Below are 16260 nucleotides of genomic sequence, written 5' to 3' on the forward strand. Positions count from 1 at the left end.
GCAGACCGGTATCCGAAGTGTACCCCGGAAATCCAGATTCAGGTGCTCTTTCCAGCCTCCTGTCTCCGGTCCCAAGGTGCCACTCATACTCCGGTCCCCTCCTATCCGCCACCTGGAGACGCGCTCAGTAGGTGACTCAAACCCTCCCCTTCGTCTCGTTTATAGAGAGGTCCGGGGCTGAGTGCTATGGTATTGTGTTAAAAAAAAAAACAAATCTAAAGTGTTAATACAATTAATAAAAACAGTGTTGTAGTGCTTTACTATACTGTTACTATATTTACTATAGTGTTACTATATTTTATATTTACTGTAGTGTTACTACATTTACTATAGTGTTACAAGATAATTATCAAAACGTCTTTTTTGTACAATTATCTTGTAAACAAATGGGTTTACAACATTTTGTCAAGACGGTTTTTTTTGCCAGGAATTCAATTATAAATATTAATTGTCTCAGGTAAAAATCGCAAAATCGTCTTCGTATATTAATTAATCGCGGATTTTTGTTTAAATTTCAAATCCAATTATTAAATAAACAAATGGATTTACGGGACCCGCCATAGGACATTTGTTGTAGACGATTTGATTCTCTGCAACAAATTTCTTGTAACAAAAGGCCATAAATCCATTTGTTTAGATGATAATCAAGAAAACGCGTTTATTGCGCCGGATTCCGCGAAAATCGCGAGCCATCCCCTGGGAATGTAGAGATGCATTGTTTATTATTAATTATCCTGATAAGAGGCTCTTTTACAAGATTTTGTCAAGAGACCTTTCTTGTTGTAAATTTACTTTGCAATAAAAAAGATCTGTTTGAAATGTCAAGATTGAGCGCCAATTAGTCGTTAAGCCCCCCAGTCGAAACCAAAAGGTCAGCAGCTACACCTCGGGTCACGAGACCCCCGAGCTGACCCCGGAAGTCTGAAAACTCACCCCAGTCTATCGTAGATATTCATCGAGAGCGGTAACGTTTTTCAACATTCATAAAATCTCCCCTTTATATTCAGAAATTCACCAAGTACATCTCCTTCAGAGATAGCAGGTCTAATTAGTCAAACTGATAGTGATTCAACAGTGTTAAGAAGTGTGTTAATTATTAAAAATCCTAACCAAGTGTACATCAACGGTTAAATTTAAAAACAGTGTAAAAAACCTCGACTTTGGTGGCACGTGGCCCCAATAAACTTTTATAAGACATTCAACAGTGAAGTACATTTTTCCACCCGGGTTAATCCTCAACCATTGGATCCTTCACCAGAATTTCCTCCCACATCCACCCTAAATTCCGAAACTCCTCAAACATTGGTCCTTCGAGCCGGATAGTGAGTGTGACATAAAAGTGAAGTGCCGCGTGTGGGAAAATTGGACGCCTCGTGGTTCTGGAAAGTTCGAGGTTGACACAAGTGCCAGCAAGGACTCTAGCGCAAGACAATCAACGAGGGATTAGCAGTTGAATACTTTGTTTACATTACAAACAAAGAACAAGGTCAGTCAATTCAACACATAAATTCCTCAAGTGTTCGAGAATATTCCGGAGTGATCGGGTACCTTCGCGAGACTCAACGAGTGGGCCGAACTGGTCCAGCAACAGGTGGCGATCGTAGCCACGCTGTCGATAACCAACCGACACCAAATTTTCAACAGTCGGTAATCACCGAGACTTACCAACGGACCGGCGAAGAAGAGTTATCAACATGAGTGATAGCAACGAACCCACTGACAGCTCAACCCTCACACCTAAGGATAATCAACAGGAGTCGTGTTCCTGGGCGGACGCAGCTGAGGAAATCAAATTAACGGGAATTAATGAGTCCCTCAACGTAGAAACAGCCCCGACAAGGTCAATTAAAGTGAGACATTCGGAAATAGGAGCCTCCGATCAGGAAACCACCGCACCTTAACGCAGCAAACTCAGGATGCTGAAGTTTAAGGCTCAGATGATCAGAGAGGTATACCAGGAGCTATACCGAATACAAGAGGCGCAGGCTCCGTACACCATCGAAGAGTTGGAAAGCCAACGTGAAATTGTTGAGTCTGAGTGGGCAGAACTCAACAAAACCAATGAGCAATTAATCGATTCGTTGCCCGGAGATCATGAACATCATGAGGGCAAAGAATATGAGGAGGCATCTCGTCTTAAGAGAGGCTGCTTAACCCTGATGGGCCAAATCAGAGGCGGTATTATCAACACCAGGGATGCAGCACGAGTTCAAGAGTCCACATACGCCCATCAATTAGGGACTTTAAAAATCAAGCCCTTTGACGGGAAGAGAGAGGAGTGGAGGGAGTTCAGCGAGTCATTCCTGACGATGGTAGGGAATGACGACAGCATTCCCCCAGTCAAAAAACTCATGTGGCTGAAAAGATTTCTGAAAGGACTGCCAGCCGAGCTCCTCGCTACATTCAACACTCAGCCAGCGAGTTACGAAAAGGCGTGGCAGAAACTTGTTAGGAGATACGAGGACCCAAGGTTAGTGGCTCAAACATTATTCAATAAAGTTGTTCACTCGCACAGTGTCTTGATACTGGGGAGGTGATTGTTGGAAGGTTAAATATTTGCGAATTGTTAATTACAAAATGAGTTTAATTATTATAATGTCACTTTCACTTTATTACACAAAAAAAAGGAAGAATGTTCCAAAATTAAAAATTTGCTTAAGGATATCAAACATACAAAACTAAATATTTGTTTATCGACGGGGAAGTCTATTGATATTTAATACATCGCGAGGATGGAAAAACTGTTTTTTATTCGAAAGGAGTTTAACCGGAACGCGGTGTAACTTGTAACAATCGAATATGTTACCGATAGAAATAATGTAGGAATTATATCTGATCAGTGACGTGATAACTGCGGATCGTATCTTGGAAGAAAAACTAAAAAACCAAAAACAAGAGAGAGAGTCGTGAAAAATCCATGCCCTCTTGGCAGAAAGCACGGACCATGACGAAGGTCGCCCTAACTGACCTTTTCCCAAGAATCTCAAAGGCAATAAAATTCAAAGACAACCCTGAGTTATTAGGGACTCTTCAAGACCCCAAAGCAGGCTAAAATCTTGGGAGTTACAATAAAAATATTTCTCATTCCCCATCCGTGTCTGCTGAAGGGATTAGAGGGAAAATTTCGAAGAGTGTACACTAAAATAATTTAGCGGACAGGCAGATGTTTTTTTCAAATTACTGATTTTATAGTCCCCAAAAATGAGACTAGTTTTAGGAATAATAAACCCTATCCGCGACGGAACAGACTCCCCCGTTGAATAACTATTTAATCAACGAATAAGATTCGAATTACATTGGATTAATAAGATAAACGATAGACATATTTTATATAACTTCTGTGTCGTCCTCATTGATTGGCAACGGGGCAAGCCTTTTAACGTTGCGATCGAAAAGTCCCTTGGCTGTTTTGACCGTGACAACACGGATGATACCATCGGCTCCAGGCCGTACCTTGATGACACGTCCCAAGGCCCATTGAAGTGCAGGCAGGTTGTCCTCCTTCAAAAGCACCACGGTGCCTTCCTTAATCTGATGCTGTCCCTGGCTCCACTTGGATCGAAAGCTAAGCTCACTAATATACTCGCGATGCCAGCGAGTCCAGAAGTGCTGCTTTAGCTTCTGAATGTGTTGCCATGATGATAATCGGCTGCTTGGAGTATCAGTGAAGTCGTGATCTCTTGGACAAGTCAGCGACTCCCCAATCAAAAAGTGACCAGGAGTGAGAGCCATCAGATCGTTAGGATCAGAAGACATCGGCATCATGGGTCGAGAATTCAACACAGCTTCGATCTCGATTGTCAACGTATTGAATTGTTCGAAGGTGAGGAGCTCGTCCGTGACTATCCGATAGAAGTGATGCTTGAAGGACTTCACCGCTGCTTCCCACAAGCCACCGAAGTGAGGGGATTGAGGAGGGATGAAGTGCCAATGAATTTGTCGATTGGTGAGCATTGATTGCACTGCGTTCTGAAGATCTGCGGATTGGAGATGTTCATAAATGGCTCGCAACTCATTGTTGGCTCCAACAAAGTTTGTGCCATTGTCCGAGTAGATTTTTCGGCAGCATCCTCGTCTGGCGATGAATCTCCGCAAAGCTGCGAGAAAGGCTTCGGTTGTCAGATCACTCACGACTTCTAAATGAGCAGCCTTTATCGCTAGGCACGTAAAAACTGCTACGTAGACTTTGACTCGTCCGCGATTGCGAAATTTCTTCTCCTTTACGAAGAACGGACCACAGTAATCAATGCCCACGTTCGTGAACGGGCGGGACTCCGTAACTCTTGCTGATGGTAAATTACCCATTATGTAATTGACCGATGGCGGCTTCAATCTAGTGCATCGTATGCATTGATGAATGATTCGGCGCACAGAGTTGCGGCCGTCCAGTGGCCAATACTGTTGCCTGATATGGTATAGCACTGCCTGAGGGCCAGCATGTAGCTGGGACACGTGGGCTTCCTCGATGATGAGCTTGGTGACAGGATGAGACTTGGGGATGATGATCGGGTGACGTTGAGAAAACGGAATCATCGCGTTGCGTAGTCTGCCTCCTACTCTGATGAGTCCATCCTTATCCAGGAATGGAGTCAATTTGGACACCTGGGCCAATGCTGGGTTTTTAGCTCGCTTGCTCTCGGGGTCTTGAAGTGCACGTTTCAAAGGGCGTAACGTCTCTGCTTGTAGCCAATGGATAATAGCGTGTTGGGCCGTAGTCAGCTCTACTGCTATGAGAGGACCCTGTTTCTTACTCTTGAAACGTAGACAGAGTGCAATAACTCGCCTTAGTTTGGAGATTGAAGAGTACCATTCTAGTGGGTGTTGCTCTCGTCTATTATGGGCTACGTGACAATATTTCCCCTTGATCTCAGAAGGCGGTGATGAAAACTGAAGATCCAGGACTGGCCAGTTGGTTTCCTCTGCTCGTAGCCATGAAGGGCCTTCAAACCAGATGTTCGATTTGATAAAATCCTTGAGGGGCTGACCACGAGATATTAAATCTGCTGGGTTATCATGTGTCCTCACATGTCTCCACTCGTGCGCTTGAGTCTTGGACTGAATATCGGCGACTCGGTTTGAGACAAAGGTTTGCAGCTGATGGGCAGGCGTGTGGATCCAATGGAGGACAATGGTTGAATCTGTCCAGAATACAGTGCTATCAATGTTGATGGTGGTAGCCCTCTTGATGCCTTCAATAAGTTTGACGAGTAGCTGTGCTCCACACAGTTCGAGTCTTGGAATGGTGATTTGTTTGAGGGGAGCTACTCGAGATTTAGCACACAGCAGTACAGTGTTGACTTGTCCATTGTCTCCAACCGACCGAAGATACACGCAAGCTCCGTAGGCATGTTGGCTAGCATCACTAAATCCGTGGAGTTGGATTTTCTTGGCGTTCTTCTGGAGCACGAATCGTGGGAAAGTTACCTGATTAATTTGTTCAAGCTCTAGATAGAACTGGGACCACTCTTTCTGAATGTCAGAAGGCAGTGGTGTGTCCCAGTCAATCTTTAGGGTCCAGAGCTTCTGCATGACCATTTTTGCGACGATGACTATTGGTGATAATAGGCCAAGGGGATCAAATATTTTGGCAGTTTCAGACAGTATGATGCGCTTGGTGGCTGTCTCTGGCATAGATACCTTGGCTGTGTAGTTGATCGTATCAGCTGTGGAATTCCAAAGAACGCCCAGTGTCTTCAGCGTTGTAGAGTCTCCAATTTGTAGGTGATGATTGATGTTGTCTGGCATGACTTCACTCAAAATTGAGGGATCATTGGAGGCCCATTGTCGTAGGTTGAAGCCACCGAGTTTCACTAATCCTTCCAACTCTTTACGTAGCTGAAGGGCCTCTTCTCTGGTCTGTGTCCCGGTGAGTAAATCATCGACGTAGAGGTCACGCTGGAGTACTCGTGCTGCTGCTGGATGTCGATGGCCCTCGTCCTTTGCAAGCTGATGGAGACACCGAATTGCCAAGTATGGAGCTGCAGATAATCCGAATGTTACTGTGTTCAGTTCAAACGTTCTCACTGGTTCCTTACTATCGCGCCACAGGATTCGCTGATATTGTCGATCCTCAGGGCGTACGAGGACTTGCCTGTACATTTTTTCAATGTCTCCAGTGAGGACGTAAGGGTAAAGACGGAATCGAAGGAGGAGTGAGAATATGTCGTCCTGGATTGTCGGTCCGACATGCAACGTCTCGTTGAGCGATATTCCGGTGCTGGTCTTTGCTGATCCATCAAAGACAACACGGACCTTGGTCGTCAAGCTGCTTTCCTTGATCACCGCGTGATGAGGCAGGTAGTATCCGAAATTAGATAAATCTGCTCCAGTCACTTCCGTAAGATGACCCAGGTCAAGGTATTCTTGAATAACAGCACGATATTGAGTGCTGAGTTCGGCGTCGCCATCCAGTCTCCGTTCCAAGCATTTTAATCGGCGGAACGCTCGTGATCGTGACTCCCCGATCAGAGATTCCTTCCCATTAAACGGCAAAGCGACAATGTATCTACCGCAATTGTCACGTTTGACGTTCTGTAGGAAGTGACGTTCGCATTCCGAATCCTTGTTGATTGAAGATGAATAGGTGTCCGCGTCTTCGATCTCCCAAAATTTGGAGATGTCAAAATCCAGGTTGGAGGTGCTAAGTATATTGCATGTGCGCTGGCGGGTTGGTTGCATAGCTGGTGCGCTCCCTCCGATTACCCAGCCGAGCAGAGTCTGTTGCAGGTAGAGCTCTGGCTGATCTGCTGGCGTGAGTTTCTTCTTACCCTGGCAAAGAAGTGAGAGGGTTGGACCCGATCCGAGGAGCATGTCCACGGATGCAGGACGATGAAATTCAGGATCTGCAAGCTTGATGTTGTCTGGGATCCTGATGGCTTGGCGATCAAGAGATTGATCAGGAACATCCTGAGTGATATTGGGCACTGTCAAGAACTCCAGTGTTCTTTCATACTCAGCTGTTCTGGAACGAATTGTGGCGGTTACTAGATACCTTGTGGTGGTGTTTACGTTGTTCAAAGATCCAATGGGTACAGCGAATGGTTTCAACGGCAAATTCAGTGCGATGGCCAGACTTTCCTGCATAAAATTGGTAGTCGATCCTGTGTCTAGAAGGACTCGACAGTTGACAGGTTCTCGATGATGGTTGAGCACGTTGATCCTAGCTGTGACCATCAGATCGCATGTAGAAGCGTTGACAATTAGTGCTGCCCGCCGTGTCCAAGGATTCTGCGTTTGAGCTAGTCAGGATTGAGCGGGGACTGGTTTTTCTCCAGTGTTGAAATGGAGCGAAGTGTGATGTCTCCCCTTGCAAATGGAGCAGTCAACTGAAGAGATACATACTGAGCGCTCATGCCCTGGCTTCAGACAGTTGATACAGAGGCCGGCAGTCTTAGCTTTGGAGTATCTTTGCTCTGGAGTCAAACCTTTAAATATGGGGCACTTGCTGATGTGACGGTGAACTGTACCACAATGAAGAGAACAGGATGACCCCACCGTTGCTGATGCTGTTGATGTTGTTGAACCTGCTGATGATGTCGTTGGACCTGCTGATGATGTCACGGAGGCTTGTCTTCGTACCCTTCTGTCCTTTCTTTTATCAGAGGTTGATATTTCTGAGGAAGTTGCTGGATAGCTTCTTGTGGGTGCCGTTCTGACCTCGTGACATGTTGCCCTAGCTTCAATAAATTCGAGTAATTGTTTATATGTGGGTAATTCTGTACCTTGAGTTCTCAGCTCCCACTGCCAAACTGTTTCTGGTGCCAACTTCTGTGTGATGAGATCAATCAAGGCAAATCCCAACTGGTGACATCTTGGCCGAGAGTTTCCAATGCCTGGATATTCTGGTTCATGATGTCTGCCAGTTGTCCTAATGCTGCTGGATCATCTCGTTGTAGAGGAGGGTATTCTCGCATGATACACCAGTGCCGTCGGAGGATTTTCTTCTTACAGTCGAATTTCCTTTTGAGGATTTCAACTGCAGCTGTATAATTTTCTTCGGTTGTCGCTAGAGATCTAATTGCAGCAGCGGCGCTACCTTTCAGTAATCCACGTAGATACTGGAATCTTTGGATGGTCTGTAAATCAGGGTTGTCATGGATCACGGTTTTAAAAGTGTCCCAAAATGGAGGAAAATTCTCAATGGACCCGTCAAATTCGGCAATTTTGATCTCTGGTAATCGTGGGCGTCGAGGTAGATTGGTGATAATCGTTGGCGCGGCGTTTGGAGTTGGAGAGTGTGATCGCGAAGATATCCCGGATCTCCGCGGCTCATGTTGATCGAGTAGATCAAGTGCCTTTCCCATTACCGTATCGTAGAATTCTTCAAGAGTGAATCGCCTTGTTATTTCACCCTCGTCCAGTTCTTCCAAACGATCTTGGATGTCTGCAAATGCGTTGAATCTGTCCTTGAGTCTATTGAGGGCTGCTCGGAGTTGATAGGGTTTTCTATCCTCTGTGCTCGTTGTAGAGAATGTTTCTACGATGGCGGCGACGTTTGTGATGGCTGCCTAGATAGAGCCTCGTCTTCTCCGGAGGTTGGACATTTCTTCAGTGTTGACGCCTGCCGTTCTTGGTCGGGTAGGGCTCCTGTCAAGGTCTGGCATTGTTGTACGTTGCGGATATGATCACGTAACTGGCGACACTTCAGTTTTTCACACCACAGACTAAACGCGTTTGATATCCGGCTCGAAGGACCAAAAAATATGTTCACTCGCACAGTGTCTTGATACTGGGGAGGTGATTGTTGGAAGGTTAAATATTTGCGAATTGTTAATTACAAAATGAGTTTAATTATTATAATGTCACTTTCACTTTATTACACAAAAAAAAGAAAGAATGTTCCAAAATTAAAAATTTGCTTAAGGATATCAAACATACAAAACTAAATATTTGTTTATCGACGGGGAAGTCTATTGATATTTAATACATCGCGAGGAGGGAAAAACTGTTTTTTATTCGAAAGGAGTTTAACCGGAACGCGGTGTAACTTGTAACAATCGAATATGTTACCGATAGAAATAATGTAGGAATTATATCTGATCAGTGACGTGATAACTGCGGATCGTATCTTGGAAGAAAAACTAAAAAACCAAAAACAAGAGAGAGAGTCGTGAAAAATCCATGCCCTCTTGGCAGAAAGCACGGACCATGACGAAGGTCGCCCTAACTGACCTTTTCCCAAGAATCTCAAAGGCAATAAAATTCAAAGACAACCCTGAGTTATTAGGGACTCTTCAAGACCCCAAAGCAGGCTAAAATCTTGGGAGTTACAATAAAAATATTTCTCATTCCCCATCCGTGTCTGCTGAAGGGATTAGAGGGAAAATTTCGAAGAGTGTACAATAAAATAATTTAGCGGACAGGCAGATGTTTTTTCAAATTACTGATTTTATAGTCCCCAAAAATGAGACTAGTTTTAGGAATAATAAACCCTATCCGCGACGGAACAAAAGTCCTGGATTTACAGCAGATCAACAAGCCCACTGCCGAAAGCCTCGGATCCAGAGCCTCAACAGTGGTCGAGACCCTCGACCAACTAAATGATGTGCCAGGACTAGACGCAGAGAAGATCACCGAGCAATTCTTCGCCCACATCCTGAGACGATCACTCGATGTGGATACGCTCAAACAGTGGGAAGTTAAACTGGGAACTTCCAAGGACTTTCCTAGTCTACAAGAGTTTGTAGACTTCCTCGAGGCTTATGGGAGATCCCTCAACACCGGGGCTAGCCTCAAGGACCATCAGGAGAGCGCTCCAGCAAATAAGAAGCTCATCACCAAAATAAAGAGTGGATAGACGATTACCCAACAACCAGAGAGCCACTCAACGGAGAAATTACTCCCTAAGAGGAACTGTGCATACTGCAAGGGCAGGCACTTTATAACATTGTGTCCACTTTTCAAAACGCTCATTCCAGTAAAAAGGAATGAGTTCGTAGTCAACAAAGAATTGTGCTTCAGGTGTCAGGGTCCTCATCGTAAGCCGAAGTGCAAATCAACGAAGACGTGTCATGAGTGTAACAGAGACCATCGCACACTCATCCACAATGGTAGCTCATGGACAACGGCGCCACCGGTTGGAGCTGGATTCAGAGCAACGGAGACAGCAGATGACAGACCAAAGCCAGGCACATCAACCAGTGAGTGAATGATTTAATATAATAAACAGAATCATTCACTCTCTCATTGGTCCTCTACATTCACAAGACTTAGTACATCATCAGCATCATCAGAGATCAACAATCAGAGGATCAATGAGAGGTCAACAGAAATCTACACAGTACATCATCCAGAAGAAGACCAGCAAGCGGTATTACTAGCCACCGCTAGACTCAGAGCACACTCAACTAGAGGCTTCATGGTGAAAGCAAGAGCGCTAATTGATCAAGGATCAGAGCTATCCTTCATCACTGATCAAATTGCACATCAACTGCAACTCAAGACAAGGCCATCATTAACAGAATTAATAGGAATTAGCGGAATCAATTCAGGCATCACCCAGGGCATAGTAAATGTCAGTCTTCAATCAATTCAGGGGCAGAAGCAAATCACCATCAGCGCCCACGTCCTGACGAAGCTGACTACTACATTGCCATCATTCTCACGTACACTAGCAGACATCGGCTCACTAAAGAATCTTCAACTAGCCAATCCCCAATATCTCAGACCTGGACCGATCGACCTCATCAAAGGAGCGAATTATTCTGGGCGGATCATCGAGAATCAGATCATCAAGTCTAGACGAACAGCAGTAGTTGGCCAATGCACAGCATTTGGTTGGATATTATCAGGACCATTCAAATGCACAAGTTGTTCAACGAAGATTTCTTTATCTGCAGTACGGGAATCCTCGAACGAACAACTACTAGAGCTTCTCCAGAAATTTTGGGTTCAGGAAGAATTGTCAATTCAACATCAACATTCAGAGCTGTCAACAGAGGAACTCGAGTGCGAGAAGCACTTTCAAGAAACCCACCGCAGAGATGAATCCGGACGCTACATAGTGAGACTTCCATTGAGGACGTCATCAGCAGCGCTCGGCAATTCAAAAAACAAGGCCTCACGTCAGTTAAGATCAGTCATCAGCAGGCTGAACAAGGATCAAGCATATTCCCAACTTTACAAGGAATTCATCAAGGAATATGAAGAATTAGGACATATGAAAGGGGCGTTAGAAATTCCAGAACCATCAACAGCCTACTATCTGCCGCATCACGGAGTTTTAAGAGAGGACGCCATCACAACAAAATTTAGAGTTGTATTCAACGGCTCCAGCGCCAGTTCATCAGGAATGTCACTCAACAACATTCTATATCCTGGTGTCAAGCTGCAAATCAACGTGATGAACGTCTTAACCTGGATGAGAAAACACAAACTCGTCTTTAGGACGGAGATCATCAAGATGTTCAGACAAAGTGAAGTGCATCAGGACGACTGGGACCTTCAGAGGATCTTGTGGATCGATGACAATCAACAGCAGCTCACCTTCCAGTTAACCACAGTAACCCACGGTCTCAATTGTTCGCCCTGGTTATCGCTCAGAGTACTTCAACAATTAGTAGAAGATGAGGGACACCGTTTCCCAGCAGCAGTCGAAGCGATCACGAGAGGTCGTTACGTCGACGACATATACGGAGGGTCCGACTCAGAAGAAGGCTTCAAGGAAATAGCAGTGCAGCTTCAAGGACTATGCAAAGCAGGCGGTTTCGATCTACAAAAGTGGAGCAGTAATTGCCCAGAAGCTCTTCATCAACTAGGCCTTACAACAGAGAGCAGCCTGATTCAGTTCGAGGAATCAGTGACAAAGGTACTTGGTTTGTGTTGGCACCAGTCAACCGACACATTCAGGTACAAATCGAGGAAATTCACCGCAGCCATCATCACCAAAAGAACAGTGTCATCGGAGATAGCTCAGATCTTCGATCCATTGGGATTCATCGCCTCAGTGGTAGTACAAGGGAAAGTTCTCCTACAGGAGCTATGGAAGCTCAAGGTCAACTGGGATGATCCTCTTCCAGATGAGTACAAAAATCGTTGGAGGACATTCCGAGGAGACCTCACCAACTTAGACAGAGTTACTGTACCCAGGTGGATACAGTTATCATCAGACACTGCTAACATCCAAATCCATGGATTCGCAGATGCATCAACGGTAGCCATGAGTGCAGTGGTCTACATTAGAACGAGAACCATCAACGAGAATCCATCAACAACCCTAGTGTGTGCGAAAACCAAGGTCGCACCAATCAAAAGGATGACCATACCCAGGCTAGAGCTCACAGCAGCTCTACTTTTAACCCAGCTAGTGGAATCAACATATGAGATGCTTCAACTAGACCGGAATCAGATGGAAACTTATCTCTCGTCAGACTCATCAGTCACACTAGCCTGGATCAGAAGCCCAGCCTCAAGATGGAAGGATTTCGTCCATAACAGGGTCACCAAAATACAGGAAACGCTGCCAAGGGCCATATGGAGACACGTCAGTGGTCAGGAAAACCCAGCTGACTGTGCTTCAAGAGGAATCTCACCCAACGAGTTAGCAGATCATCCACTCTGGTGGTCAGCACTAAGCTGGATCAATCAGGATCCAGAAGACTGGCCTCAATCAACTATAGACGTATCCAAAATGGATACTCCAGAGGTGGCCAAGGAAGCAAAACCAGTACCAGCTCATCCAGCAAGGATGAAAATCAGCAAAGTAGCAGAACTCCTCAACAGATACAGCTCAATGGCCAAACTGTTAGCAGTAACAGCGACTATCAACAGAGCGATAGACAGATTCAGCCGTCGCCCAACACCCCCGGGACCTGTCCTGACAACTAGAGAACTAAACGAAGCAAGAGTATTCTGGGTTAAGGTAACACAAGCACAATATTTTGAATCAGCTATGAGACTTTTGCAGAGAGACCATCAGTTACCAAGAAGTCATCAGCTAGCTAAGCTAACACCAACACTAGACGACCGAGTCATCATGAGACTAGGAAGTCGTCTGAAGAACTCTCAACTCAGTCCAGAGGAAATACATCCTATAATCCTACCCAGACAGTCCAGGTTCACCACATTGGTCATGGCCGAAGCTCCCCAGAGAACACAACATAGAGGTACTCAACTTACCTTACCCTACACGAGACAAAGATAGTGGATCGTAGGAGGCAGAGGTACAGTAAGAGCGTACATCTTTCGCTGCGCCATCTGCACCCGTCATCGAGGAAGACAGGCTCAACAGCAGATGGGTCAACTGCCGTCAACAAGAATTTCACCAGCAAGGGCATTTCTCCACACAGGAGTGGGTTATGCAGGTCCATTCCCCATCCTGAAGTGGAGGCCAATAAATGCACAACCAGGAACAGTGCATATAGCAGTATTTGTGTGCTTCACCACGTCAGCAGTTCATCTAGAGTTCGTCAACAGGCAAACAACAGAGGCTTTCATCGGCGCCTACAAAAGGTTCACAGGAAGACGTGGCATCCCAGCCGTCATGTATAGTGACAATGCCACCACCTTCACAGGAGCAGCAAAGGTCCTAGAACAGGTCTTTCACCAGGAGTCGAGAGAGAACCAGCAATGCCAGGCTGTCCTCGCAACCCATGGAACTCAGTGGAACTTCATCCCACCAAGAGCACTACACTTTGGTGGTAAATGGGAGGTAGCCGTCAAATCAGTGAAACATTACTTGAAGAGGATACTCGGACCATCGACGCTTACATACGAAGAACTCAACAGCGTGATCATCCAAATAGAAACGTGCCTCAACTCCAGAGCAATCGGTCCCATGTCAGATGATCCAGAAGATCTACAAGTGCTCACTCCAGGACACTTCCTGGTAGGAGAGCCCCTTCACCGCGTATCAGAACCATCTCTTCTTCAAAAACCCAGCAGCAAGTTACAGAGATGGAATCTCGTCACCCAGATCACCCAGCAATTCTGGTCCAGATGGTCTAAGGAGTGCCTACAAACATACCAGGCAATCTACAAAGGAAAGAATCCACACGAGAATATCAAGGTCGGCGACCTGGTCGTGATGATGGATGCTAGCCACCAGATCCACCAGCAACGTGGCCAATCGCCAGAGTCATCGCAACGCGACCAGGAGCAGATGGACTCACCAGGTTCGTCACAGTTAGAACAGCAAGATCCCAAGTGGCACGACACGTAGACGGATCACCAGACCCTCAAAATATGAGGGTAACTTACGCAGAGTATGACAGACCAATCGCCAAACTCTGTCTTATACCATCAGATTCACCACCAGCAGAACCTCCAGAAGAACCTCCAGAGGAGCAACAAGGGGACTTCCAGGAATCACAGGACTGAGAGCTAAGTATCATGTTGCCTAATTATTTAAATTACTTAACAAATGATACGTCTCTCACCCTGTCCTTCCCCTTACAGACAACCAACAACCATCAACAAAGAGGAAGTCACAGCTCGAGGGAATTTACGCCTCCCTCAAGAAACCAGCAGCCCAACAGCATAGACAACAACACCCAGCACGACATTCAACGACTTCCAGAGGATCAGCTGGCTTAGAATAATTCAACATTCCTGAGGTTAAATTGCCCCCGCGATGTTTGAAATGTAAAGATTTGGCGCCAATTAGTCGTTAAGCCCCCCAGTCGAAACCAAAAGGTCAGCAGCGAAACCTCGGGTCACTAGACCCCCGAGCTGACCCCGGAAGTCCGAAAACTATATATCGAACACGAATATCAACTTCTATGATTGAGTTTTTCGTGAGCTGTGGTCGCAAAGAAAACGATGTTGCATCAGTTTCCTTGGTTATTCGACGTGCTGAAACTGAATTTGATGTCAGATTTTGTCTAGGTGCAGTCAAAAAAAGTGATTCCCACGATGTCGTAAAAACGCATATGTAGAATCGACTTTTTTTCGAAGACAAATAGTTCACACGCAAACTTCGCGCATTGCACTCGTGTAGTTCGACAAGACAAAACTATTGCACGCGGTTTCATCGGCCTACGACAATGTGTACTCAAGTTTTATGCCATCATATCGAACACGAATATCAACTTCTTTGATTGAGTTTTTCGCGAGCTGTGGACACGAAGAAAAGATGTTGCATCTGTTTCCTTGGTTATTCGACGTGCTGAAACCGAATCTGATGCCAGATTTTGTCTAGGTGCAGCCAAAAAAAAGTGATTCCAACGATGTCGTAAAAACGCATATGTATAATCGGATTTTTCTTGAAGACAAATTGTTCACACGCAAACTTCGCGAATTGCACTCGTGTAGTTCGACGAGACGAAACTATTGCACGCGGTTTTATCGGCCTACGACAATGTGTACTCAAGTTATATGCCATCATATCGAACACGAATATCAACTTCTCTGATTGAGTTTTTCGTGAGCTGTGGTCGCAAAGGAAACGATGTCGCATCAGTTTCCTTGGTTATTCGACGTGCTGAAACCGAATATGATGCCAGATTTTGTCTAGGTGCAGCCAAAAAAAAGTGATTCCCACGATGTCGTAAAAACGCTAATGTATAATCGACTTTTTCTCGAAGACAAATTGTTCACACGCAAACTTCGCGCATTGCACTCGTGTAGTTCGACGAGACGAAGCTATTGCACGCGGTTTCATCGGCCTACGACAATGTGTACTCAAGTTATATGCCATCATATCGAACACGAATATCAACTTCTATGATTGAGTTTTTCGTGAGCTGTGGTCGCAAAGAAAACGATGTTGCATCAGTTTCCTTGGTTATTAAACGTGCTGAAACCGAATCTGATGCCAGATTTTGTCTAGGTGCAGCCAAAAAAAAGTGATTCCCACGATGTCGTAAAAACGCATATGTATTGTGACGTATTTTCGAAGGCTCGCGGAACCCTTCGTCCATCCGCCCGCCCTCTGGCACCGGAACACCCCTCAACCAAATCAGAAAAATCCGTTAGGCGCCAGGTCATTAAAACGGAATGACCACCGTACACAAAATACTCCTCCGCTCTCAGCTTCAATAACTCCGGCAGCTCGGTTCGGTGAGATTCAATTCATCAAAAGCTGAAAGGGGGAATGCAACTGGGACTTTCTTTAAAGCAGCAAAAAACAACGCAATTGTCAAAATTGTCGGGGATCACAATGTTTAATAAATCAAAGAACATAAAGATAATAATCGATACAATCACAAGGAATCAATTAGATAAATCCCCGGACATCGATCAAGCGTGATCACACAAAAGTTCAACCTATACGATACTGTCACTGGTGTCCAATTAAAATCAAGTAAAACGCTTCTGAAGTCA

The 16260-nt window shown here is 45.3% G+C and overlaps 2 protein-coding genes across 2 annotated transcripts; one reads left to right on the forward strand and one right to left on the reverse strand.

Moving 5' to 3' along the window:
- Positions 1-3327: 3327 nt before the first annotated feature.
- On the reverse strand, positions 3328-9149 carry LOC135169789 (uncharacterized). The gene is made up of 6 exons (XM_064135087.1): positions 9125-9149; positions 8972-9054; positions 8612-8728; positions 7833-8507; positions 7342-7767; positions 3328-7227 (listed from the first exon to the last, which is right to left on the reverse strand). The coding sequence occupies exons 1-6, from the start codon at positions 9147-9149 to the stop codon at positions 3328-3330; spliced, it is 5226 nt and encodes a 1741-aa protein (XP_063991157.1).
- A 254-nt stretch (positions 9150-9403) lies between these two features.
- Positions 9404-14158, forward strand: LOC135169790 (uncharacterized). Its single transcript, XM_064135088.1, has 4 exons — positions 9404-9788; positions 9918-10139; positions 10224-13103; positions 13152-14158. Exons 1-4 carry the CDS (start codon positions 9404-9406, stop codon positions 14156-14158), a joined length of 4494 nt encoding a protein of 1497 aa, XP_063991158.1.
- Positions 14159-16260: the final 2102 nt, after the last annotated feature.

Source organism: Diachasmimorpha longicaudata, chromosome 15, assembly GCF_034640455.1.
Source record: "Diachasmimorpha longicaudata isolate KC_UGA_2023 chromosome 15, iyDiaLong2, whole genome shotgun sequence".
NCBI classification, from domain to species: domain Eukaryota; kingdom Metazoa; phylum Arthropoda; class Insecta; order Hymenoptera; family Braconidae; genus Diachasmimorpha; species Diachasmimorpha longicaudata.

Excerpts from the sequence above, each read along its gene's own strand:
- LOC135169789 (XM_064135087.1), bottom strand. The coding sequence starts at position 9,149 with ATGGTCCGTGCTTTCTGCCAAGAGG. Across the intron at positions 8,729-8,971 it reads ACAAGTTACACCGCGTTCCG|TATCAAGACACTGTGCGAGT; the intron begins GTTAAACTCCTT and ends TCACCTCCCCAG. Across the intron at positions 7,768-7,832 it reads TCATGAACCAGAATATCCAG|AAGTTGGCACCAGAAACAGT; the intron begins GCATTGGAAACT and ends CTCATCACACAG.
- LOC135169790 (XM_064135088.1), top strand. The coding sequence starts at position 9,404 with ATGAGACTAGTTTTAGGAATAATAAACCCTATCCGCGACGGAACAAAA. Across the intron at positions 10,140-10,223 it reads AAAGCCAGGCACATCAACCA|CATCATCAGAGATCAACAAT; the intron begins GTGAGTGAATGA and ends GTACATCATCAG. Across the intron at positions 13,104-13,151 it reads CCAGAGAACACAACATAGAG|GAGGCAGAGGTACAGTAAGA; the intron begins GTACTCAACTTA and ends AGTGGATCGTAG.